Below are 27,860 nucleotides of genomic sequence, written 5' to 3' on the forward strand. Positions count from 1 at the left end.
ATTATTCACCTAACATAATTTGTCTGCACTAAAATAATATTAACATATTTTGAGTACATTATTTTAAATATTTCACAATTCATATAAATTTCATGAGATAATTAAACTCATTCTCAATTTCCGACAAACTTAAATTTCATCAAATAATAAATAATACGTTAAAATACCTTAAAATACATGGTACAAATAATTATCTTCAACACAAATCCTGGCGATAATCTCCTCTCTTTCTTTATCAGGTATCAATTATCTGCACCTAAAATTCCATAACAAAATAAACTATACTAATGTTGAATGCCTTAAGTTCAATATTAATCTATTTAAAGTGCATTGGGGTTCATAGCCAATAAATTCATATTATTTAAAGAATTATGCAATAATTTAGATTATAAACTAATTTCATATTTTTTTTAAATGCTTCCTTCATTTCATTTTCATTAATTAAAATATAATTGGTAAATTAGACCCTAGACTCATCATTCTTTTGTTTTTTTGGATCTAGAGACTATTCATTCCCATTTTTGGTTGGGAGAGACTCATCTCATTTTTTTGGTTGTGTGGAAAGACTCATCATTCAACTAGTGCTTTAAATAAACTTCGTGGGCCTTTAAGATTTTGGGCCTAATGCTGATATAAAAAAGTTGTTTCCTATCATATCAGATCACCATTGCTAGCTTGCAAAATTTCAACTTGTTTACATTTATTACAAAATCTTGTTTGAGATTTGGTGGGAGTAATTACACCAATCCCTTGTTACATATACATTGGTCCTCAAGGCTACTAAATTTTCATTCATATAATTAAAATCACTTGTATACATAGTTCTAAAAACCAATGATCCAACAATTGGAGATTCTACTAATAGATACATTTGCTTTGGAGACTAACACCTCACGCTGGAAATTATTTGACCTATACATAAAATCTAAGGAAGCATAGTCATTTACCATGTGATTACATTTATTGCAATGCCCAAAAGACATAAATGATAACTTCTCAATCCTCATTCGAGATTTCATACTCATAGGTATCTACTAAGGAATTCAATGAAGTTGGGCTTTTTTGATGTTGGGAAATTAGTAGTTGTTGATCTAATTATAGATATCTACTATGGAATTTCAAGCACCTTCAATTCATTGGTAGTCATGGAGAGTTAGTTGAACCAAATTGTGTTAGCTAGCATGGTAGTTTCACTTAGGAGAATTCATTACTTGTCAAACATGGAATTGTAAAAGTTAGCTAGCAATGCAATCTATGAGAATTACTTGTAAATCCTTGAATTGGAACCCACGATGATGCAATTGACAACCAAGTTCTCATTTTGTTTATCAAATCAGAGATAGAATTCGGATTTATCTAAGTAACTTTCAAGAAATAATAATTTTATTTTAAGTGGGCTAATAAATTTTTGTATATAAATAATTGATGTAATTTTTAATGTAATATAGAAATTATATTAACAACGTATAGAAATTATGTTCAAATTATAAAACGATTCACACTAACAATAAATCAAAGTCATCTAATTGATACCCAACCGTAATTTGATCACACTATGACTTTACTACGTAAATTTTACATGCAATGTCTTTGAATCCTAAAGTCGTTGTTATGGGAATCACTTTATCTAGTTATTATTTTTTACCAAAGTTTAGTCTTATAACTATGACTTCATAAATACGTGGTCAAAGACTAAAGAAGAAATTGTTAAGTAATGATTGTTTTGTCATTATTATTATGACATAATAGTTATTAATAAATGTGAAACTAATGAAGTATTCAATTATAAATTATGTCATTAATTTTATATTATTTATGGCTTAAATTTTATATAACGTGTGTTTATTATTTATTGATTTACATAGATATCAATACACTTCCAAAGGAATTTAGTACTACTTGAATGAAGGATGTTGGTTAAATATCATGTGCATAAATACATTGTTTTAAAACGATTGTTATTTTTATACACAGTTTATAACACTTTTAAAAATAATATATTTATTTATTTTACATCACATTATTCATTATATTACACATTCCTTTTTTCTAAATCTTTTTATTTATAAAAATAATTGTACGAAATTATAAGAATAACATTTTTTCCTCTTTTTATAAAGCTATTAAGGATGAGTTATATATATATATTTTTTATTTAGATACATAAAACTACAAGTCATTGTGGTTATTATCATTTCATAACTATCGCCCATTACACGTCCAATTGTGTTTAAACTTGAAATTTGAAAATGATAGAATTATTAAACCAACAACATTGACTGCCCCATTTTGAGGTGTTAGTGCAATATGATTGATGACAAAGAAAATTAAATAGGTTAGTTTCACTTCTTGTGATTATTCTTAATCCAAGGAATCGCCTTTTCAATAAATGCTAAGCTAAATCATTATTGACTTCATATAAAATAAGGGTAAAAATGATTGCAATATTCACAGTGATTTGTCAAATACAGAATTAAACAAAAGTTGAATGAATATAAGTGGCACTCTAATGGAGCGGCTAATTTGTCAATCTATGATAAAATATCTATAAATCATAATTAAGTTAACATTTTATTCATCAATTTTTTTATTATTGTTTATATTTATGTTTTTATTATCAATAAAATATTTTTTTTACAAAATTTTACTTGAATTTATAAATTCTTAAAGAATATATGTAAAATATATTAAAATAATCATATTTAATAGTATTTGATATGATCAATTCTAATATATAAATATTTTTTAAAATATAATTAGTAAATAATAACCAATTGACGAGTACCCTTAAAATAAGACAAAACGGAATACGTGAGTATGAACTTGACTCACTTTGTTGGTTTATTCCCATTGACATTATTAGAATTCAAAAAAATTAGTTAATTTTTTCAAAAAAAATTACTGTGTTTATTAGATAACAAATTTTCATGTTTTTTACTTATTTTGATTTTGTGATTGTTTTAAAGGTTAAAAATAATATTTATGAAAAGAATTGGCGTATTTATGTGGTAGGATTGAAGATGTGGAAAATAGATGGCATGGGTCATATGAATATGAATGATATCACATCCATCACATGTTTGTTGCGCCGTACCCGTTTCGCTCTTTTCATGATAATCTAACGCTAACTGCCCTGCAGCCAACACGATGCATTTAGATAAAATATATATAAATATAAAATAATAAGTTTTTAAATTCTAATCTATTTAACAAATTTAATATAAATATAAACCATTAATAACTTGTAAGAAAATGTTTATATAATATAATAATTTTTCATAAATTAAAAATTAGTTATCTTTTTAGATTTTAAACTTAAATAATTTCTCAAAAAATGAGAAACATAAATAAATTTTATTTTACTATTAATTCCTTACTCTCATAAATATTTATTTTAAATTGAATCATTCTTTTTAAGCAAATTTATATGTACGTATGTAAAAGAATAAGGAAGTTGGAAAGTGATGTCGTGTCGCGTGTAGGTGCTCTTATCAAAAGAGTGGGCCCCTATGTTTCTGTGCTTTAGCCGACACGTCATGAAAAGGATCTGTACGTGGCTCATTCTCATTGGCTCCTCAGTTTGCGATGTTTCTGTTTTCTTCCTTTTTTCGTACGCCATATTTTTATTTTATTATATGACACTCCTCAATTCTGCATTCTTCACTTACAAATATAATAATTAATGTGTCAGTTATACTATTTATTAATGAGAATTTCCGTTTTATTAATACTAACAATATACATGGATAAATCTAATTAATCACAATTAAGTTCAGTTTGGAACAAAAGGATAATTGCAAATACATAAGTTTTCAACTGCTTTTATTCATTTAATGCACTCATCTCATCAAATACACTTTTTTAATCAATACAATATTTTATAATAAACAAGGATAAAAAATAATTTTTTATTTTCACAATAAGGATAAAAAGTATTAATAATTATTTATTATGTAAAGAGCAAAGAGAATATTTAAAGGAAAATCTAAAGTAAATTTCCGTAACAATAAAAAAAAAGAGCTTGTACTAATCTTGTATTAGAATACGAGATTGCGAAAAGTAAGGAAAAAGTGAAAGAGGGGCAAATTTACATAGTTAATTTCACTGTTTAAATATTTAAAATATAATACATGATTCGTAGCCAAAATTTATTATTAATGATTATTTAAATTCAATCTTAACTATTAGAGTTAACAAAATTAAATTTATATTATAGTAATTATAATTTACTTTTAAGCGGTGATCGGCGAAGGTAGTATGCGAGCCAATGAGATTTTGCCGAGTGTCACTGTAAGTAGTATGGGTCCCACACCACAACTTTTCTTGGATCTCACACCCTATTATTTATGATTGGGATTCTGAACAATAAACACCTGCTTACACCTGTACCTTAATCTAAACCATCCAAACATTGTTTGTTTAATTAATATAAGAAACGTGTAATGTTTTAAGTTGCAATGAAAAAAATATTTTATTAGAAGTATTTATTTTATTAAAAATATAAAAACCATTTAACATTTAATTTAAATTTATCAGCTCAGATTATTTTTTTTGAGTCATTTTGAAATTTTAAGATAGTGTTGATTATTATTTTTTAAATTATATATTTATCTTTACATTTATATACAAGAAAGATAAATAATATATCATGAGAGTCAAAATAATAAATAAGAAAGATTAAAAACAAATATTTTTTATATAAAACAAAAACATTAATCATGTATTTGCTTTATACATTACAACATAAATAATAAATAATTACTAAAAGTATTAATAAAGTGCATTCAACATTCCTTAATCGATATTCATAAGATTTAATGACTTTAATAATACTTTTTTAATTACTTATTATCAAAATAAAATAAAAAATAATTAATTTTTTGTTTAGGATAAATTTTTACCACGTTAATCCATGTTTCATATGAAAGTCAAATAAAATTTAATTTTTTATTTTTTAATTAATCTAATTAGTTTAAAAAAGAACAAAATACTACTTATTTTATATAAAATAGAGACAAAATTAAACGATGATGACAAGTATTAATATCTTGTTAAATTTATCTTTATTTATGATGAAACAGAAAAATGATAACACGTGTATAAATCTTATTAATTTCATTTTTATATGAGACAAAATTCATATTATCCCTAGACAATAATCAATGGCTACACCCTAATATTCAACAAAATTCAACTATATATTCCTACCATCGTTTGATCAAAATTGAAATGAATTTATATATATATATATATATATATATATATATATAAAATTTAATATAATTAAATAATAAAAAAATCACCTAAAAAATTATATATAATATAAGTGTCTTTATTGTTAATGATAAGAATTTTATCTTTTTATATACAAGTATAACAAAAAATGTGACTTTTTAATTTGATAAAAATATATAAAAATAAATTTCAAAACATTAACTCCATCTTTTAGATTCAAAGATAAGTGACTAAAAGTGATAAATTTGTATTATAAAAGTATTTATCATTTAAAAATATAAAGTGTAAGAAATTTATATATTATTTTTATTAATTTGATGTGATGTATTAAGTTTAAAAGATAAATTAAAATTGATGGGACGAATCATTTTTATGTTTATTTCAATAAAAGAAGTATTAAAAATATTGTTTAATGAATAAGTTGAAAAGGATTTATAAAAATTATTAAGAGTGACTAATATTTATTTGTTTCAGTCTAAAAAAAATTGTATGCGCATACTTTCACACGCAGAAGCACACAATTGCTTTCATTTTGTTCTTAATTGAAGTGTATTTAAATCAAATATAAAAAAAATTGAATTAATTAAACTTTAAGCAATATTAAGAATAAAGAGACATTAACAACCGTATGTTTGTATTGTTGGACTTTTGTTACAATATAGAACTCTACAAATGAAAAGCAAAGTAAAGATTTTGTCTTGGGGATAGCTGCTGCTCATTGTCCAGAGGTGATATGAATTTCGTCTTATATAAAGATGAAATTAACAGAATTTATACACTTATCATCATTCTATTATTTTATTTTAAATGAAAATAAATTTAACAAAATTTGAACACTTATTATTAGCATCTAATTTCATCTCTGTTTTATACGAAATAGATGGTATTTCATTTTTTTTAGATAAATTAGATTAATTTAAAAAATAAAAAACATATTGACGTAACAAAATTTGTCTTAAACAGAAAATTAGTTATTTTTTGTTTTATTTTAATAATAAGTAATTAAAAAAGGATTATTAAGATCATTAAGCCTATTCATAAAGTATTTATTAAAAAAATACCAAGCATGAATTTGAGTTATGTATGCTGGCTGATTAATTAAATTGGAATAGGACAGAAGAAGTGTACTAATTATACACTTTTAATAATTTTTTCAAGAGAATCGGTGCTCAACTTTTTAAATTTCATCTTTATAATAAATATTTTAAGCTTTAACTTTATTTCGATTTATTCTTAAATTTTAAATATTTATTTTATAAAATTTAACTAAATAGAATTTTATAACATAATTTTAATCATAAAAAATTAGATATTTAAAATGACGGGAGATAAAATATCAATAAATATGAGAAATAAAAGCGATAAACTTAAAATACTCTACAACAAAAGGCATTTTTTTAAATATCATGTGATAAGAACAATGAAATTTTTTTATGTTACATTGAGATAGAAATTTTTTTATAATTAAGGTGTATCGGTTTTGAATTAAAATTATTATTATCATGGGTGGAAGTTGGATATAAAAACTAAAAAGATAAGGTTAGATGGCCTAAATGGAATTGACATTTGGACACAATTACCACCATTGATACTTGAAAGCATATTTATCTGTAAGGATATGTACCATTCATTGTGTTCGAAACACAGCTATGAACTTTTTCTATAACTAAATATTTTACTTTAATAAATAAATAAAAAGAGAACAAACTTGTAAAAAAATTTGCCAGCTCTTGAAAATTTTAATGTTGTACCAATACTATGAATGCATGATGCATGGTACATGACCATGATGTTCTGCAAGGTCCCAACATAAAGAAATGTCATTATTATTCTGCTACCATACACTTCACCCTCTTTTCCTCTGTGTAAATGTGCAAAGGTTCTCCTTTTTGTATATAATGTGAATGTGAATAGCGAATCATCATCACCTCAGAACCACTCTGAGGATTCTGCACCACAATACAACCAAAAACAAATATCAAAATAAAAAAAAAGGGAAAGAAAGAGAAGGAGATTTCTGTTGATTATTTCGGAAACTACCCTCTTCTGCTGACGGTGTACGCTGAAAATCCTTTGTATTTTTTCTTTTTGTACATCATCATGTCTCTTATTCTTCATCTGGGTCATCGCCATCTTCAACTTTTATGTTCAAGTTTTCATCTTTATGTTTTTTTTTTGTGTTTTTTTTTTTTTATAAATTTTGTTATTCTGTTTCATTGCATGGAATTGTCCAGGATTAATATGAGAAGAGGAGTAGCAGAATCATACAACTAATCAAAGAAAAAAAAAAGAAGGAAAAGAGTGTTTGAATTCGATCGTTAAACTGAGGTATGATGTGAAGCTCTGATTGTTTGAAGGATTGTTTTTTTTTTCCCCGTAATTGTTCGAATTCTTTCTCTCTCTCTTAGCTTCATGTCTGTTGTTGTGTGTGAAGTTAAAAATGATCATCGTTATATTACCTTTACTTTTTTTCCATTTTAAATTTTCTAAGCAAATTTTTTTTTGGGGTGAAAGGGTGAAGTTTATTGAGCTTTTTATTGTGTGGTTAGCAAAAGCTTGATGAATTGTGCAAACGGAAATCCTGCTCTGGCTTTTATGCCTTTGAATTGATAAGTTTAAAGAAAAGTTTTTAATTTGATTATCCCAATAAATTTCCAGAAATGTTTTTTTCGGTTGGGGTTTAAATAAGTACGTCAGAAGTTGCTTCGGTGTTGCTTTCTTATTTCTAACTTATTTTTTCCCTGCTTCTTTATAGTTTTAATTCTCATTCTTATTTTCTCACTGGAAAATTTTGGTTTTTATCTGACTTCAATAGCGTGGAATGATCCATGTGATTGACCTCACCTACTGAGATAAAACTTGGTTGTTGTTTTGTTTGTATTTTCCCATGGGTCTAACAATAGCGAGCTAAACCAAGAGTTTGTTTTAATTTTCTCATTTCTATGTCTTCGGTTAAAATTAAATTAATCTGTTTTGTGTCTTTGATCAAGTACAATCGGACATCACATAGGAATCTTCCTACGGTTGAAATGATTTATATGTAGATCTAACTTAAATCATTTATGAAAGTACATTTGTTGTGAATTGTGATGATGCAACAAGGGTATTAAGTTAACCATAAAAAGGATAAGATTACTTGTACTTTGTCTTACCCCTGAGAGTTTTTGTCCATTTTTGTAGGAATGATTCCGTGTTAAATAGAAAAGTCTAAAAATAGTGGTCTATGTAATGAGAATAGTTATGGAACTTGATTAATTATGTGATTTGATATGTACATATATATATTTTTGTTAATATTATGTGCTATTTTATGAGAGTACCGCATTCCTATGCTACTTATCTCCTTTCTCAAATAGCCAAGTCAACATCTTGGAGGTTTATTATAGTTATGGAACTTGATTAATTATGTGTTTGAATTTTATTTTGTTAATATTATGTGATGTGACTTTGATTGTTATTTAATAATGGATACTTTTTCATTGTTAAGAAGGGACAAGGTTATATTTTAAGTCCATTGAATATTTTTGTATTAGACTAGCTTCAGCGTGTAGGTTCAAAAGGGCTGCAAGTGCTCTTGAAGAAATAATTTGTACGGTATTTTATTGGAGAGTGCTTAAAAATATAAAATTAAAATTTAACTAAACTTCTACATACAAACCCCAATATTATGACGCTTTCTAGAGATCTGTGGGAAATGCCAATGAAAATATTGTGAATCCTCACGCTACTGTTTTTTTTATTGTATGCACGGATTTATATCAATAGCAGAGTATATATGACTTAGAGGATAAGATGTTTAAACAAATTAAGAAAGAAAAAATAAAAGGAATCAAATGGATGGGTACCCTTTTCCACTTGTACCATATTTATTAATTTTTTGTGCTGCAAAAGGACATGTTTAATACACTACATAGCTGGGCAATTATGAGATGTGATAAATCTGAAATAGATGTGAGTCTATTGCTTTACACGTATATGGCTTAGATTTGTGAAAAATTATTGATTTAAAAAAGGACCATAGGAATAATTTATGGTTCTAACTTCTTCAGGGTTAAGTTTCCTCCTTACTCAATAAGAAAGTTGGTGCATCCACTGGTTGGATAAAAAATATTTCAGCAAATTATTTGAATATCCTGGGTAAGTAAGATCAAAGAACACCCCTCATGTGTTAAAGCATCCTTAGTAGCAATGTAATGAAAATAGTTCTTATGATAATTTTATTTATTTGAAAGTTCTATGATTTGTTATAACTCATGCCTAAATTCTTTCTCATGAGTTATTTCAAATGTAACAGGGATAAGAAAATGAATCACACTCGCATGGAACCTTGTCATGACCCACTTAAAGTATCAAAAATCCCTTTAGTTTCAGACAAATTGGCTGATATGGTTATAACCTTAATAAGGATTGGCATACTTATATGCCTTATTGCATCCATATCACTTGCTCTTCATGCAGCATTCTCGAAACCAGACCGTTGGTTCCCATTACCAGAACATTTACATGCCTTCCACAATGCTTCAGTCACTGACAATGAACCCACAAACATCTCACACATTCTATTTGGCATTGCTGGTTCAGCAAACACATGGCTTGACCGTAGCAACTACAGTAAGCTATGGTGGAATCCAAACACCACTCGAGGCTTTGTTTGGCTTGACAAGAAACTTGATATTATGCACCCTGATATGTTAGTGCCATATCAAATCTCACAGGGCTGGACTCAGTTTAAGTATGTGCACTCAGCATCTGCAGTTCGGATAGCTCGAATAGTTTATGAGAGCTTTAAACTCGGTTTGCCAAATGTTAGGTGGTTTGTAATGGGAGATGATGATACTGTGTTTTTTACCGAGAACTTAGTTACTGTGTTGGGAAAATATGATCACAATCAAATGTATTATATTGGTGGAAGTTCTGAGAGTGTGGAGCAAGATGTGATGCATTCTTATAACATGGCATTTGGTGGTGGTGGATTTGCAGTTAGTTATGCATTAGCAGCTCAACTAGCCAAAATAATGGATGGTTGTCTCCAAAGATACTTCTATTTTTATGGTTCTGATCAAAGGGTGTGGGCCTGTGTGCATGAAATTGGGGTGCCTCTTACCAAAGAAAGTGGATTCCACCAGGTATACTCCATATCCACTGGTTACATTTGTGTATTTGACTATTTGTTGGTATATATTAGACAGATATCATAAGTTGATCAATCTCCCTATCTCTCCTTTACTGTATATAATATTATTACCATTTTGAACAAAATTTGGAAGTTTAGAGATATCAGCCTTGATGTAAATCTTTTAATCATTGCTGTAAAAGGAATGAACATGGAAACATGTTGCAAATTTCAGTTTTTGTAAATTCAGTCAGGGTGCAAATCTTTGGACTGTTCCATCTATAAGTAATTTAATGTTTTTTTTTGGTCCTTTTCTTTCAGCTTGACTTAAGGGGGAATCCATATGGTCTTCTAGCAGCACACCCCTTGGCACCACTTGTATCACTCCATCACCTTGACTATTTGGACCCACTGTTTCCCAACCAGACTCAAACACATTCACTTAAAAAGCTCATCAGTGCATACCACATTGACCCTGCCCGGATACTGCAGCAAAGTTTTTGCTATGATCATAATCGTAGATGGTCAATATCTATTTCTTGGGGTTACACAATACAAATCTATACAACATTGTTGATAGCAGCAGATTTGCAGATGCCATTGCAGACTTTTCGGACCTGGCGAAGTTGGAAGGATGGTCCTTTCATATTTAATACTAGACCTATGAGCTCTGACCCATGCCAGCAGCCGGCTACATTTTTCCTGGACCAGGTTACAAAGGTGGGAACGAGTGGAAGTATCTCTATCTACAAGAGGCATGCAGGCAATAAAGCAAAGTGCAAGAGAGAAGGCATTAATAATGTAGAAGTGCAAAGAGTTAGGGTCTCTGCCTTGAAGCTGGATCCAGAATATTGGAAGAATGTACCCCTCTCTCTCTCTCTCTCTCTCTCTCTCTCTCTACACACACACACACACACACAAAATCAAAACCAAAACTTTAGATTTAGAACTTGTTATCTTCTCATGATACTAATATGCTTGAATAGAATTGAAATTTCTGTATCTTTGGAGCTTATATGGCCTTTATATTGATCATTTGATTTGGCTGTACTGAACCAGGTACCACGGAGGCATTGCTGCCAATTTATGGATGGTGGAAGCATAAAGGATGGCAGTATCCATATCAGGATTAGGAAATGCAGACCTCAGGAAACAATTACTATATAGTTGATCAGTTGTTTTTTTTTTTTTTTTTTTTTTTTTTGGTTCGGCATAGTTAGTAGATTGATATAACATGAGTTTTATAGGTCTGGCCGCTAACATTTCCACCTATGTACATACATAGTTGTCAATATATTTATATGATCTCAACTTTTTATAAATAAATGAACCAGGAAATTTTCTACTTGTATGTATTGCCACAATATCTATATATTATAAAAATGTATGCTATTTTCCCTCCATTTTATATTTTGTGGCTTCCTCTTCAATCTTTCAAGCACATGCTTATGACTCCAGGAAGACCATTGCCATCGCTTCTTCATTGGATGTAAATGTGTTTCACTCAGAAATCATGGTACCTTATCCTGCATATTTTGATGTAGTTCAAGCTTTCATTTTACTTTGCTGAACCTTTATGTGCAGGTTCAAGTGCTGACAACAGAACTGCTGACCTGGTCAACCTTTGAATATTGGGGCAGAGCCTGCAGATCATGGTTCATGAAGATAACTTGACCACATCATCACCATATAAAACTAACCAATCTTGCATTTCAATCACATTTTCTCTATGTTAAAAATTTTATGTGACAGGTTTAGGATAAATAAGCACCAAAGGATCAAATAGCTTGATGGTTGTTAAAATATCGGTTTAAAGGGGCAGAAATTAGTAAGGTATTATTTATGCTCTCCTTAATGTAATTGAAACCTGAATTAGGCCTTGCTTTGTAGCCAAGCGGTTCCAACCCCGAATTGTATTTCCTTCTCTTTATTCAATTTGTGTACAGGATGAAAATGTATAATTTGATACACAGCATTCAAGAACATTTCCTTCTTTTTAAGTGTATAAAAGAAGCGGTACAGAAGAACTAACTTGTAATATAGCAAAATGCCCATTACTCGTTTGTCAAATAATGAGGAATCTTACGCTCGAAATCTGGGTTACGATAATGAATAATCTGTTTAGACATCACTTTTCACTGCAACAGCAGTAAACCTGGATGAACGAACTAATTGCAGCCTTAGGTGAATGAAGCCACAGAACAAGGGAGTTCAAGAATTGAATGAAAAATAAAAACCATTCAAAGAGTAATATAAATAAATTAATGAGTAAAATGAAAATAAAAAGGTTAAAAGGAGTTAAAAGAAACAAGGGTGCATCTATGCACCAAACTACAAATTAAATTATGTATCTTTTTGAAATGTATATATTAATTTTAACTGATAGCAAAAATTAATTTATTTTACTTTTAAATTTTCTTCTTTTATGAATATTTATTGATTAATTTATCTAGGCCATAATTAAATTTTATTTAAAAATACAAATAATAAAAGTTGAAGTTACGGTTCAACACTTCGATCAGCTGCCATTCAAAATTGATGGTACAACAGCAAACTTTTGAACAAAGATACTCAAAAAGCTGGATATTTCGTGATCTGTACTTCTGTTAGGAATGAGATTCTCTATTGTCCATTTTTAGTATTCAACACAATCGCAGGAACTAATTTTATGCGAAAGAAAGATGCTTGCCCACAAATTTAAGAAGAATGCAATTTAGTGCCTAAAGTCAACGACCAATTTTTGGCTCAGAAAAAACGCAAACAAGAAGATGTAAATAATAACTATATAGGCACAAACGCAACTGTTAGTAGTTCAAATATCATGCATAAATACATCAAGGTTTATCACACTTGCAGAGATATGAAAGCCTGTGCAAAATCAGAACAAGCTGTCGTCATACCCATTGAAATGCATGCTGTAGTAAGAGAAAACCAAGGTTCTGTACAAAATTTTAGGAAATTTATGCTTACTATTCCTGACAGCTCCATGAGTAGAAAAGGAGATGTACTACACCCTGCTGGAATGTAGAAATCTATCTCAAGCTACAATATATGTCATCTAAATTACAGAAACAAGAAGCTTCTGTGTGGAACGGGAAAGAGCAAATGACAATAGACAGGTGACAGTGAGATTTAACTAAATCAACTTGCTGCTGTTTCACCTGAGAACTATATACTTTCCCTCCTGTAATACTGCATCTTTCAATAGCAAAACAAAATTAAGATGCAAATTTGATCCACAAATTCTACACAATCAGTAGTATTTTAAGGTCAGGGATGGTGTGTATGACTATAAACAGCAAAACCGATTAAGGTAGTAACAACTCTAATTAACCAACAATGCCAGCATCTTCCCGGCTTGCTGTTTCACTTGAAGGAACAGACCCTATTTCATCAGGCCGCAAAACTCCTATTGATTCACCTTGTTTGTGCTCAGGGAATACCTCAAGTTGCAATGATGGCGAAATGTTATTCACATGTAGCCATGTTAGTTCCCACAGACTATCACCACCCAAGGCACTCCTCTGTGCCAGTATACCCTTCATCTTCATAGCATGCAAGGAGTTTTTAAGCAGCTCAGGCACTATCTCTTGAAGCTTGTCACTTCTTTTCCCCCTAACCTTCACCTTCATATATTTTTCCATTCTGCTTAGTACACCTAACCATAGCTTGCAGAAGGTTGTCAATTGGGATAACTCTGGGAGTAATTGAAGAAAAACTTTGGACAAGAGCTTCATTGCTAAGATAAGTGTGCCTTCCATGTTGCGGTAGTCCTTCTGAGAGTGTCCCTGTGCAATCTCAAGCAGGTCATCCAGCACCGTGAAGATCACAAGATCAAAGCATTGTAACCACAAGCCATACGGGAGATAAATGCCATCGGCTCCTGTCAGGCACTTCTGCAGAGATAATAAAGCATGATTTCTAACCTCTTCTCTCTGGTCTAAACATACCTTCCGCAGACCCTGTACTAGTCTCAACCACATCTCTCCGATATCCTGAGACAGCTTAGACACTTGCTCCTCCTCTATTGTTTCCTTAGCCTCACTAGTCCACCGGACCAAGCAATTGACAGAACCTGCCATGAGATCAAGTGCCCGTACAGATCGCTCTGCTTGTCCAACACGAGACTCAGCAAACTGCCTGGCAGTATCTACACAGAGAACATAATTAGCTGGAAGCAAGTGGGCGCCATCGGACATTATAAACAATAGTGCATCAAACCCAGCCTCGGATGCTTCTATGTGTCTAGCTGTGATGGAAAGTAGTGATGTAATTGTGCGCCATCCTAACTGAGATCTTATATGAGAAGCATTTGCCTTCACAAGGCGACTGACTTCCTGAGTAATCTGCTCACAATATGCATCTGCAACCCGGGCATCAAGCTTCAAGACAAGTTGCAATGACCTCAGAAGTTCATCAGCAACATTCTCCTTGTAGGGAAGCAACCGCTGGCAAATCCGCAAGAGTCCAAAAACAGCTTTCTCTACCAGGGCACAAGGCATTACAGTTGACTGAACAATATTGGATATGTGCTCATACACACCCTGCCAAAGAATCCCAATTCTATCTCTGTTATTCAAAGTGATTGCAATCAGCAACTCCAGGCAGAAAACTGCAGTATCTTCATCCTCAGGTGTGCTGTTCCCTTTCTGAGGTCGCCCTGCCCAAATGAGTGCTCTTGCAAGCTGCAATAGAGATTCAGCTTGCAGAAATTTACTCTCAGTGAATATGCTGTCAATGTGACACTTCTGTATTGTTTGCAGGGTGCGCTGATGAGCAGCAAGTTGTTGTTCAGTAGGTTGTGATCTTGGCTCCTCAGTGTCAAGAGATAAGAGTTGACTAAACCTACCCATCAATCCCGAGGATCTCCTTGGAGTGCCAATAGATTGCATATGAGCTGAGGATAAAGAATTCATGATAGGCTTTCCATGCACAGTTTCAGCAGAGAGCTCTGACTCATCAGCTGCATCACTGGCAACACGGGCAGGAAGAAGACCAAGCTTGTGCAATCTTAAGATGCAATCAAGAATATTTCTCCAACCTGTGCGTATGTAATCACCATACCTGTTTGCTATAGTGAATACTGTCACAGTTGCCATTCTTGCTTTCATGTCATCGCCAAAGGCAAGGACTGGTTCCTCAACTGATGATGGGTTCAAAAGTGTAGTGAACTTACACAGAGACACTACCAGATCATCAAGAACATCTTCAAGATGATGGCAAGCTGATATCTTGGCAATAGCTAAGAATCCATCCATACATGTTTGGTATACCTCTTCCTGTTCAGCATGATCAAATACCACAGAGATGGCAGCAATTGTTGGGCCTGACATTATGGCAAACATGTCATGATCAAGGTAGGCCTTGGAATCAGATAGGATAAATGGAGCAGTTTTTTTTGACTTATGCATTAGATCAATCCATCGACTTGGTGTCATTTCAGGAAATCCAAAACCTTGTTCAGGTGTTGTGCGGATTTCATTTTTACAAATTGAATGGTAAATCTCTGATAGAAATTCTCGAGGCAGATCATTGCCACCATTTATATGCCTATTATTCCGGATAAAATCCTCTTCAGTCATCTTCTTTTTCACCTGCACATTGTGCTGATCTGTATTGAGCATTATCATTGAGTATGATAACACAAGAGCAGCATCCTTATTGGCCAGGATATGTGGTGACTGCTCATAATATCTCTCAGAGAAAGCTTCAAGCACCCTATGTATCTTCTGTGACTCTCCAGGCAATCTGAAAGTCTCCAAGAATAGACGCAGGGCTGTGTCTAAGTTCATGTCTTGGAAATCAAATGTTCCAGCAAATTCATGAAGAACCTGAACACAAAATTCATCATGATTTCCTAGGAAATCACCAACAAGATTCTTATCCAATCCAGCAGTGTATCTGAAAAAGCAGGCAACACTTTGGGGATCAAGTTTGTCAGGCAAAAGATGTGTTCCTTGGAGAAACTCTAAACCTTTCTTAGGATCACGATTAAAGTGGTCAGCACCAATCATCAATCTTCTTTTTATATACTTTCTTCGGCGGACAAAAGGAACCCAATTATTTGGATCATTATAATTCTCACATTTAACCATCCAGAATGGGGTATACTCTTCAAGATTCACCGGAGAATATTCTGAGCTTACAGATCCATTGGCTATCCTTTCAGCCATTCCCTGTATAACAGCAATAAGACCATCCAAAGCAAGAATATGCATGGTAGACAATGGACAATTCACAGGAAATGCACTTTTGGACAACAAATTAGCAAGGTCTTCAAAGACATTACTGCAAGTTATGTCACAGTCAAAGTTAGCATACATATCTACCATAAATGTCTTTTGCCTGCAGAAATCAACAAGGGCCTCCATGGCTACCTCTTGCTGCTGGTATGAAGCTCCATATCTACTTTGTGCAAGTCTCAAAATGACACATGAAAAAAATGCTTCTAGCTGTAATTTGAGTTCTGTACGAAGATGATGATACAGATTGAGAACAATGCTACACACCGTTGAAAGTATAAGGGGACTCATCGACAAACCAAATTGCATCAGATTGTGAAACAATTCATCCTGAATTAAGCTCAGCAACCTTGGGTGACGACAAATAGAAGGCCCTCCAAGTTCTATTGCCGAATTAATTAATGTTAAGGCAAAGAGCGGCACATCTTCATCAAATGATAAAGTGTTTGATCTAGGGCCCATTCCTGTATGCTCGACAACATTCAGCAAAGAACACAAAAAGTGAAATATTTCAACCATACAAGGAACACCATATGGTTCAGTCATAAGATGCATATCATATGGTACACCCTCCTTGCCACTAATAGCTAACGCTGTGTTTTCATCCATCACAGTTGCTTTCACAACACTTGTGGCATTGGGAGCAAAGTTTGTGGCTAATGGCTGATTATCAAATTCAGAATTCATGCTTCCATTCTCCAATTGTCTACTTCCAAAAGCATACTCATTATTTAGGCCTCCAGTCTGCAAAAGTAATCAATAAATACAAATATTCATATAGAGATGTTATAAATTTTTAAGTTCTTGACCACCAAAAAAATTGTTAAAATCCCTTTGAATGTCAGATACTATCTTAATGTCATTATTAGTAACTATTCACAAAACAATACCAATTACACGCAAGGAATGTAAAGGTACTTCTTGCTGGGGATGGGGAGACAGTGGGACCGGGAAGTCTGTGAAGTCCATCTTAGGAAGTACAGAATACTTAAGATCTAGCTATGGTCAGCAAGTCAAACACTACTAAATGGTAAGTAACATCCAAAAATTGTATGGTATATGTTTTATTGCAAATAATAAACTGATGGAAATTGTAATGTAAATAGGTAGTTGGCAATATTCTAACCAGAAAGAAGACAACAAAACTTTTTCCTGATTATCTATCAAATTGCAAATTACAGACAACTAACTGCTGTTGCATAATACATTATAGGAACAATAATTAATAACAAAAGCATCGCCCTCAGCTTCCCCACCTCATTTCCCCTTTATATAATTTCTTCCCCTAGAAGCTAAAACAATAATCATGGAAAAAAATATGCAGCCTTTAAAAGAAGGTAGCATGATTCACGTACCTCCTGTTTCAAATTAGAGCTCCCATTAACCAATGCATGGTCTGTGTTGTCAACATCTTGAAGGTGTGAGAAAATACACCTTACAAGTTCATGCATTGTGTGTCGTGCTATCTGCTGCAACAACTCACCTTTAGATCCTGCTTGATGAACTATTCGGAAACAGGTATTCACTATGGTGCAAACATGTTGGTTACTCAGCATTATAGATGCTTTACTTTTCATACATGCTAGGAGAACTTGTAGTATCTTCATTAAAACAACTTCTTCTGAAGAAGGATCAGTAACCTCAAATCTGCAGCTAGTGACGGCATCAACCACCAAGCGCATAGCATCCTCAACGTTGACAGTATTTTGATCGATCACATCAAGAGTCATGATCTTGTAAACAGATGACAAAGCAACACCAGTAATAGCTGCACCGGTTTCATCAGACCTAATCACATCTAAAAATGGCTGCAGATATAAGGCAGGGTTGATAGCTTGCCACTGATGGTGGTGCCATGAAAAGATTTGCCGCCTTACTGTCTTGAAAGACTGAATGAGAGAGTGTTCCAGCTGATCATCACCTGATATATAACGACCTCCCCATCTTACATTTCGTCTCATGACTGCCAAAACAGCACCGATTTCTGAATTGATCATGCATGCTAAAGTTGTTTTGTTAGGATAGGCAGGATCACATTCCTCAGGTTCCTCCTCCTCTATTGCATTGATACCAGCTTGCAGCTTTAGACGTCCCATTTTCACAATTTTCTATGTAAGGTATGGCAAAGATCTGATGGAGGTTCACCAATACAATAGAATGCCAAGATGAACAAACATTCTCTATGAAGTCCAAACAGACATTAAATATAACAAGATCAGGATTTCCACAAATCAAATAACTAAACAGAATAGTCAAGCATTTTTTGAACAAATCTTCTTGAAATCCAATGAGACAAGATCTCCACAAACCAAAATACTTAAAAAAAATAAAAATTCTAAATCCCCCTACAACATCTTTCTAATCCTTCTACTTACTAAACAAAGAAATACTAAATGTTTTCTTTTATATATTCAAGATATTAAATGTATTTTAACTTTTTATTGATTCAATTATTTCTTTATAAAGTATTGGAAGAAGTAATAGGATGATTTTGTTGGAGAATATAACATTATTCTTATATTAAAATTACCAAAACCACCATACCAGGAAAACAAATAGATAAGTAGCGAAGTAATGCCCTAACTTCAATGAAGCATGAAACACAACCTGAAAATGCTCCACAATCCACATTCAATTCAACAGCACAGCATGTACATACATACATACATACATACATACATGTTGAACACACAAGGCAACCCTATGTAAGTATAAGACATTGCCCACAAAAATCCTAAGCATTCACATATACACGAGTTCAGGTACTCCAAATGCACACGCAGATGAAGATCTGATGGATCCACCATTTTCACTGATGCAGTCGGAAACAAAGATCCTACGCAATTCAAAGAATGACACAAACTCTTCCACTACACAGAGAAGAGAAAAATCGCAAAAATCTCACTCACTCTTTGCTCTCTACGATTCCAAAGTTGCGTCGCGTCGCGTCTCTTATATCACCGATTCAACGTTAACGTTGACGGAATTCGGTGCTGCTTCTCCCAATCTTCAGTCTTCTTCTTCTTCTTCTTTACTTTACTGTGTGTCGTAAGCTACGTGAAAGAAAATGAATGACCCAAAACTGAGAATTTTTATTTATTTATTTATTCAATTCAATGTTGTAAGTAAATTGAGTCATCCTTCATGTAATAATAATAATAATAATAATATTAAATACTGTTTATATTCAAAATGAAAATTGAAATATAGGTGATTTGTCTCATACCTAATAAAATATAATTATGATTTTTAATCATTCAAATAATAGTAACACTTATTTGATTTTCTTTTATTTTTTTTATCTCTTTCCTCTCATTGCATGATATTAATAATTATGTTATACTTTTTTTTTCTATTTTTATATCACTCTCTAACTATAAACACCTTAATAAGTGTCTATTAAATGTTTTTCAATAAAATGTTTGAATATCCACGGTTTTAAAATAAGATATTCAAATATATATATTAATGCATTGGAATTGAAATCATCGTAGCATCTCGCATTAAATGCAACAGAATTCTCTATCAAATGATAGAAAATTGTTTCAATGATACATGTTGACGTTATATAAAGAAAAAATAATAATTTTATTCCTTCAACTCAAATATTAGTTACAAATAAGTCTGAAATTAGACTATTCTTGCTTTTTAATTTTGACTAGCTGAGTTTTCTTTTTAGTTTAATAATAATAATAATAGTAATAATAATAATAATGACATAGTTAATAAAATTAAGGTCTTCTTAATAATTTTCAATTAAATTAAAAAAAGATATTTTCATATAATTAGTCATTGATTTAAAATAAATTTTCCAATGCAAAATATATAATTTTTAAAATTCATATGAGCAAGATTATAAACGGTACATCTATATATATACACATATATTAAAATAAAGTTATCTATTCTAAGGATAAAATATAAATACTTACTTTACTTAATTTTTTTTATAAAATATAAATTTAATATTAAATCATACAATATTATTTTGATAATTATACATATTAAATTTTGTATGAATATTTATAAATAGATAGTTTTATAACTGATATTTGTTTATATATTAAAAGTATATTACATTTTAAAATTAAAAAAATTAAAATTACATTAAACTTTGCATGTCGTAATTGATTTAATTAGAACTTTGAATCCAATAATGAATGAAATTTGATTTTCAAAAAAATTATTAAATGAAGTCTGACAAAGTAGCTCCAGAAGTATTCTTGAACGTCCAAGTGTGTGTACACATATTTATTATCATCATCTAAAAAATTTTGCTGTCTGCATCATTATCATACCAATACAATACTAATGCTAAGACTATGAGAGAGAACAATTTCAAGTTCTGTACAATCTAGCAAGACAATACTAATGCTTTATAATTTGAGGGTGGGTATGAGTATAGAAGTATAACATATCTCCAACCAAAAATCTCACTCTTATAGTAGCAAGCATCCCTGGGGCAAATATGAGAGAGAGAATACCAAATAATAGGCTTCACTTCATATATCAAACTGCTCCAACCATAATAATAATCTCAGACTCTGCATAATCAGCTTGAGTACCCTCACAATCTATCAAGGGTAGGCTAAGATTGGAGGATTGTTAAAAGGGACACACAGAGAAAAGTGAATTCAGGTAGCTTAGGCACTGTTTTGGACCACTGTTTCATTTGAAGGAACACTAATATTTGCATCAGGTTCCAAACTTCCAATTGTTTCAATCTGTTTGTGCTGTAACTGCAGCTGCTCTGAATCTTGCTCAGGAAACACCTCAGACTGTAACGAGGGAGCAATATTCTTCATATGGAGCCATGTCACTTCCCACAAACTGTTTTCTCCTAAGCCACTGTTTTGCACTAGTAAGCCCTTTGATTTCATAACAAGGAAAGTGTTCTTCATAAGTTCAGGCACAAGCTCTTGAAACTTATTGCTTCTCCTTCCCCGAATTTTCATCTTCACACATTTTTCCATTCGGCTTAGCACACCCTCCCATACTTTGCTGAAGGTTTCCAATTGAGATAGTTCTTGGAGTACCTGGAGGAAAACTTTAGACAAGAGCTTCAAGGCAAGAATAAGCGTTCCTTCTATGTTCTGGTAGTCCTTTGGAGAGTGTGCCTGAGCAATTTCGAGAAGTTCATCTAGCACGGTGAAGATCACTTGATCAAAACACTGTAACCACAAACCACTTGGGATGCGAGTCTCAACAGCTCCTGTCAAGCACTTCTGCAAACACAACAATGCGTGATTTCTAACCTCCTCTCTCTGGTCCAGACATACTTTCCTCAGTCCCTGTACTAGCCTCAACCACATTTCCCCAATATCCTGCAACATCTTTTCCACTTCTTCTTCTTTTGCTGCTTGCTTAGCATCATTAGACCACTTTTCCAAACAGTTGGCAGAACCAGCCATAAGATCTAGGGCAATTATAGACCGATCTACCAGTCCTACACGAGACTCAGCAAACTGTCTTGCAGCATCTATACAGAGAATATAATTAGCAGGGAGCAAGTGGGCTCCATCAGACATAATGAACAACAACGCATCAAATCCAGCCTCAGATGCTTCCAGGTGTCTGGCAGTGATGGAAAGCAGTGATGTAATTGTCCGCCATCCAGATTGAGATCTAATGCGAGAAGCATTTGCCTTCATGAGGTGACTGACTTCCTGTGTAATCTGCTCATAGTATGCATCTGCAACCCGTGCATCGAGCTTCAAGACAAGTTGCAGGGACCTCAAAAGTTCATCAGTCATGTTCTCTTTGTAGGGAAGTAAGCGATGGCAAATCCTAAGAAGTCCAAAAACAGCTTTTTCTACCAGTGCAGAGGGCATCATAGATGACTGAACAATATTGGATACATGCTCATAAACACCCTTCCAAAGAAGTCCAATTCTATCCCTGTTAGTCAGAGTGATAACTACCAGTAACTCCAGGCAGAAAACTGAAGTGTCTTCATCCTCAGATATTCTGCTCCCTTTCAGAGGTGCTCCAGCATTCATGAGTGTCCTTGCAAGATGCAATAGAGATTCAGCTTGCAGAAATTTACTCTCAGTGAATATGCTGTCAGTGTGACACTTTTGAATTGTTTGTATAGCTTGCTGATGAGCAACCAGTTGTTCTTCAGTTGGTACTGATCTAGCCTCTTCAGTGCCAAGAGATAAGAGTTGACTAAACCTGCTCATTAAACTTGAGGATCTCTTTGCAGTACTAATAGATTGACGATAAGTTGATGGCAAAGAATTTGAATTAGACTTTCCGTGTCCAGTTTCTGTTGTAAGCTCTGACTCATCAGCTGCATCACTGGCCAACCTAGTTGGAAGAAGGCCTAACTTGTGAAATCTTAAGATGCAATCAAGAATATTCCTCCACCCAGTGCGGATGTAATCACCATAGCTATTTGCAATGGTGAAAACTGTCTCAGTTGCCATTCTTGCTTTAGTGTCATCTCCGAATGCCAGGACAGATTCCTCAACTGATAATGGATCCAAAATGGCAATGAATTTACATAGGCACACAACCAGATCATCAAGTACATTTTCAAGATGATAGTAAGCCGATATCTTTGCAATAGCTAAGAATCCGTCTACACATGTTTGGTATACCTCTTCATTTTCAGCATTATCAAATACCACAGAAATGGCAGCAATTGTTGGGCCTGACAATATAACAAACATATCATAATCCAAGTATGCTCTGGAATCCGATACAATGAATGGAGCAGTTTCTTTTGACTTGTGCATCAGAGAAATCCACCGACTTGGTGTCATGTCAGGAAATCCAAAGCCTGGTTCAGCGGTTGTGCGGATTTCATTTTTACAAATTGAATGGTAAATCTCTGACAAGAATTCTCGGGGTAGATCATTGCCACCATTTATATGCCTATTATTCCTGATAAAATCCTCTTCTGTCATCTTCTTTTTCACCTGCACATTGTGATGATCTGTATTAAGCAATATAATTGAGTATGATAACACAAGAGCAGCATCCTTGTTGGCCAGGATATGTGGTGACTGCTCATAATATCTCTCAGAGAAAGCTTCAAGCACCCTATGTATCTTCTGTGACTCTCCAGGCAGCCTAAAAGTCTCCAAAAATATACGCAGGGCTGTGTCTAAGGTCATATCTTGGAAATCAAACGTTTTAGCAAATTCATGAAGAACCTGAATGCAGAATTCATCATGATTTCCAAGGAAATCACCAATGAGATTCTTATCCAACCCAGCAGTGTATCTGAAAAAGTAGGCAACACTTTGGGAGTCAAGTTTGTCTGGCAAAAGATGTGTTCCTTGGAGAAACTCTAGACCTTTCTTAACATCATGATTGAAGTAATCAGCTCCAATCATTAACCTTCGCTTTATGTATTTTCTTTGGCGGACAAAAGGAACCCAATCATTTGGGTCATCAAAACTGTCACAGTTTTCCAGCCAGAATGAAGGATACTCCTCAAAATTCATAGGAGATTGTTGTGAACTTAAAGATCCATTACCTATCCTTTCAGCCATTCCCTGCATTACAGCAATAAGACCATCCAAGGCAAGAATATGCATTGAAGATAATGGATTGTTCACAGGAAATGCACTTTTTGACAACAAATTAGCAATCTCTTCAAAGACATTACTGCAACTTATGTCACAATCAAAGTTAGCATACATCTCCACCATGAACGTTTTTTGCCTGCAAAAATCAACAAGTGCTTCCATCACAACCTCCTGTTGCTGATATGAAGCCCCATATTTGCTTTGTGCAAGCCTCAAGATTACACAAGAAAAAAATGCTTCTAGCTGTAATTTGAGTTCTGTACGAAGATGGTTATACAAATTGAGAACAATGCTACACACCATTGAAAGTACAAGAGGGCTCATTGACAGACCAAATTGCATAATATTACGGAATAATTCATCCTGAATTAAACTCAGCAGTCTTGGGTGGTGACGAAAGGAAGGCCCTCCCAACTCTATGGCTGAATTAATCAAAGTTAAGGCAAAAAGAGGCACGTCTTCATCAAATGTTATTGTGTTTAATCTAGGATTCATTCCCATATGCTCCGCAACATTCAGCAAAGAACACAAGAAGTGAAATATTTCCACCATACAGGGAATCCCATATGGTTCAGTCATGAGCTGCAATTCATGTGGATCAGTTTCCTTGCCACTGCTAGCAATAGCTGTGTTTTCATCCATTACAGCTGCCGTCACAACAGTTACAGTACTGGAAGCAATGCTTGTAGATGATGGTTGAGTATCATATGCAGAATTCAGCCTCCCATTTTCCAGTTGTCTGCTTGCCAAAGCACGTTCATTATTTAGCCCATTGGCCTGCAAAAAAACCATATATTATCATTAATTCATTGCAAATTTATGCATGTCTTGACTCTGAAGATTCAGTTTTGCACCAGCAAAATTGTTTATTTCAGTAGAACAATTGAATTATTGCCTTTGAGAATTTACAGATTTGATTATACAATATCAGTATTTGTAAAATCATAATAATATATGTGGAGACAACTCTATCCTTAACTAGTAACAACAACATATATGCATCCAGTGAAGATTCTTTGCTTTGTACCTAGCTCTCCTTATTCCTTTCTTATTTTTTATGTCCTGCATCTCAAGGGAAAGCAGGAAGAGAAATCTAAGTTCATTATTTATTTTAAGCTGAACTTCAGACTTACAAGCCATGTATATAATCAGCTGACCAAAAACTGTGGTGTTCAAGACACTAAGATTAGCAGCATACAATTTTGTTGGGAATAATAAATAATTGGAAATGGAAAGTTTCATATAAATATAATAAACACTAACATAAGAAGAGAGTAAACAAATTAAACATATTTCCCTTTCAACTATTTCACATTTTGAAATCTGAGAATAACACAATAGCAAAACAAAAATTCTAGTGCAAATTAGAAATTTTCCCCACCTGAGGTTCCCATTGTTCCTTTTTAATATTTGTCCTCCATACTAACAAAATAATCACACAAAGGATAAGGGAAACACAAATCTCATACCTTTTGTTTTACGGTAGCACTCCCGTTTATGAATATGTGCTCTGTGTTGTCAATATCCTGAAGGTGAGAAAATATACACCTAACCAGTTCATGCATTGTGTACCGTGCTATTCGTTGCAACAACTCACCTTTGGTTCCTGCTTGATGAACTATACGGAAACAAGTATTCACTATGGTGCAAATGTGTTGGTTAGTTAGTATTGCAGATGCTTTCTTTTCACACATGCTAGAAGAACTTGTAAAATCTTCATTAATACCACTTCTTCTGATCCAGGATCAGTCACCTCAAATCTGCAACTTGTGACAGCATCAACCACCAAGTGCATGGTATCCTCAATATTGACAGTGTTTTGATCAATCACATCCAGTGTTAAGATCTTGTAAACAGATGACAAAGCAACACCAGTAATAGGTGCACCAGTTTCATCTGACTGTATCACATCCAAGAAGGGCTGGAGATACAAGGCAGGGTTGATGGCATGCCATTGACTCTGCCATGAGAAAATTTGTCTCCTTAATGCCTTTAAAGAGTGAACAAGAAAGTGCTCTGGTTGGTCATCATCTGACATGTAGTGAATTCCCCATCTAACATTTCTTCGCATGACTGCCAAAACAGCACCAATTTCTGCATTGATCATGCATGCTATAGTAGTTTGGTTTGGATATCCTGCTTTACATTGCTCATATTGATCTTCTATTTCATTAAATCCAGTTTGCATCTGCACCTTTAGGTGTCCCATTTTGACAAAGGGATCAGCTTGACATTCGCTGCAAGAATGCTGAGATGAACAAAAGTAATGTAGAAAGAGACAATCAATACACTGATAAGGATTCCCCCATGTCAATGACTCTGATGAAGCACCAGCGATTCAGTAACACAAATAGCCCAAGTTCAACACGGCTGCAAAGTGCAAATATTCAAACACAGCCTGAGGATCCAGTAGAAAGACACACTGAATCCCAAAGGAGACTAAACAATGTTTTCAGGCCTTGACCTTATTGGGGCCACAATACAGATCAATAGCAGAGATTAACAGTATATCCTAACTGATAAATTATAATCAACAGTATATTTTAAGTCTACACCACCAAGTTAATCCAGAAATTCCATTACTATGCTTTCATGGTTTAAAAATTAAAATAGAATTTAAGCTGTACAAGTACACTCGCTCGTGGAATCATGTAGATCAGAGGCTAATGAATGTAGGTTTTGATTCCTTTTACATCAAAGCTGAGATTTTCTTTTTTCCGTTGAAACTCTAAAGGCAGTAGCGCACACACACAACACAGGAATAAGAAGGATTAAATTATAAGATAGAAAGTTCACATTGCAGGCACAGAAGTTACACATTCATAAAAGAAAGATATAAATTAAAACAAAATTAAACTAGTTCAGGACGGAATACAATCCAGATGCAACCATAATACAACTTTAAACCCATAACATGAAACTGCTAAAACATTAGATCTACCATGAAATATCAACCTATTTCCTTGACAATCCTCTTGGCATAGTTACAATGATCTAATCCATTGGACATAACCCATTTGGAACTAAACTCAAATTCTACAAGGGGTCCCAGAAACCATGTTCAAGTTTAAATTCTCACAATGACCCCTCCCCCAAAAAAAAATAAAAAAAGAATCTTTGATAATTAAAAAATGAATCTTGATAACTTACAGAGGTATAGAGTTAAGGGCATGAATCGGAACTAGAAGGTTTACATTGATTAGAGTGCAGAATGGGAAATGATGGGTTCTGTTGTGTGCGCCACTTCCTTTCGAGAAGATCCCCACGCTGCTATTGGTGTCACGGCCACAATTTTTTTACTGTTATTTGGATTTCAATTTGTTTGTGTACCCTTTTAGAAACAGCATATTACTACAACAATCTCTGTTTTGTTTCCATATTGACATTTTGATATTTATCAGTCATATTAAAATTTTAAATAATCGAGTTTAATATTTTTTTTAGCCTCGTTTAAGAGAATAAAATTTATACTAAGACTTATTTTTTTATTCGTAAAATTTGAATTCAACGTGTCAAAAATAGGAACTTTGAGTATATTTACAAATGATTCATAGATTGACAATTTGTTTGGATATGGGAAGAAATTAAGAGGAAAGAATTAAAAGAGCAAAAAGTAATTTGTAACTGTAATTAAAATTATCTCATTATTATATAAAATAATTTATGACAAAAATTTGAATAATTAAAATTATTTAGTATTATTAACACTTAAATTATAATTTTTTATTTTAT

At 32.8% G+C, this 27,860-nt stretch overlaps 2 protein-coding genes and 1 pseudogene across 6 annotated transcripts; 1 reads left to right on the forward strand and 2 right to left on the reverse strand.

The window, feature by feature from the left end:
* Window positions 1-7,028: 7,028 nt before the first annotated feature.
* LOC113849047 lies at window positions 7,029-12,324 on the forward strand. Of its 5 annotated transcripts, none has more exons than XM_027478611.1 (5): window positions 7,029-7,563; window positions 9,285-9,372; window positions 9,530-10,361; window positions 10,670-11,209; window positions 11,408-12,324. In XM_027478611.1, the coding sequence occupies exons 3-5, from the start codon at window positions 9,540-9,542 to the stop codon at window positions 11,513-11,515; spliced, it is 1,470 nt and encodes a 489-aa protein (XP_027334412.1). In that variant the 5' UTR covers window positions 7,029-7,563; window positions 9,285-9,372; window positions 9,530-9,539; the 3' UTR covers window positions 11,516-12,324. The 5 variants fall into 5 exon arrangements, with proteins under 5 accessions (XP_027334412.1, XP_027334414.1, XP_027334413.1 ...); XM_027478613.1 differs by lacking the exon at window positions 9,285-9,372 and having other exon boundaries at window positions 7,029-7,292; window positions 7,470-7,563; window positions 11,408-11,691; XM_027478610.1 differs by lacking the exon at window positions 9,285-9,372 and having other exon boundaries at window positions 7,031-7,290; window positions 7,458-7,563; window positions 11,408-11,694.
* On the reverse strand, window positions 12,202-19,639 carry LOC113849046 (ARF guanine-nucleotide exchange factor GNOM-like). The gene is made up of 3 exons (XM_027478608.1): window positions 19,500-19,639; window positions 17,946-18,770; window positions 12,202-17,334 (listed from the first exon to the last, which is right to left on the reverse strand). Exons 2-3 carry the CDS (start codon window positions 18,684-18,686, stop codon window positions 13,678-13,680), a joined length of 4,398 nt encoding a protein of 1,465 aa, XP_027334409.1. The 5' UTR covers window positions 18,687-18,770; window positions 19,500-19,639; the 3' UTR covers window positions 12,202-13,677.
* A 1,183-nt stretch (window positions 19,640-20,822) lies between these two features.
* Window positions 20,823-27,444, reverse strand: LOC113849350 (annotated as a pseudogene).
* Between the last annotated feature and the right edge of the window lie 416 nt (window positions 27,445-27,860).

The sequence above is a fragment of the Abrus precatorius genome, unplaced genomic scaffold (genome assembly GCF_003935025.1).
Source record: "Abrus precatorius isolate BTA unplaced genomic scaffold, Abrus_2018 Scaffold9, whole genome shotgun sequence".
Taxonomy (NCBI): Eukaryota; Viridiplantae; Streptophyta; class Magnoliopsida; order Fabales; family Fabaceae; genus Abrus; species Abrus precatorius.

What these genes read in the sequence shown, in the direction of transcription:
- LOC113849047 (XM_027478609.1), top strand. An exon ending in AAGAAAGTGGATTCCACCAG is followed by an intron (nt 10,362 to 10,669) that starts GTATACTCCATA and finishes CTTTTCTTTCAG; the next exon opens with CTTGACTTAAGGGGGAATCC. An exon ending in ATCCAGAATATTGGAAGAAT is followed by an intron (nt 11,210 to 11,407) that starts GTACCCCTCTCT and finishes GTACTGAACCAG; the next exon opens with GTACCACGGAGGCATTGCTG.
- LOC113849046 (XM_027478608.1), bottom strand. Translation starts at nt 18,686, where the DNA reads ATGGGACGTCTAAAGCTGCAAGCTGGTATCAATGCAATAGAGGAGGAG. An exon ending in GCTCTAATTTGAAACAGGAG is followed by an intron (nt 17,335 to 17,945) that starts GTACGTGAATCA and finishes TTACTTTTGCAG; the next exon opens with ACTGGAGGCCTAAATAATGA.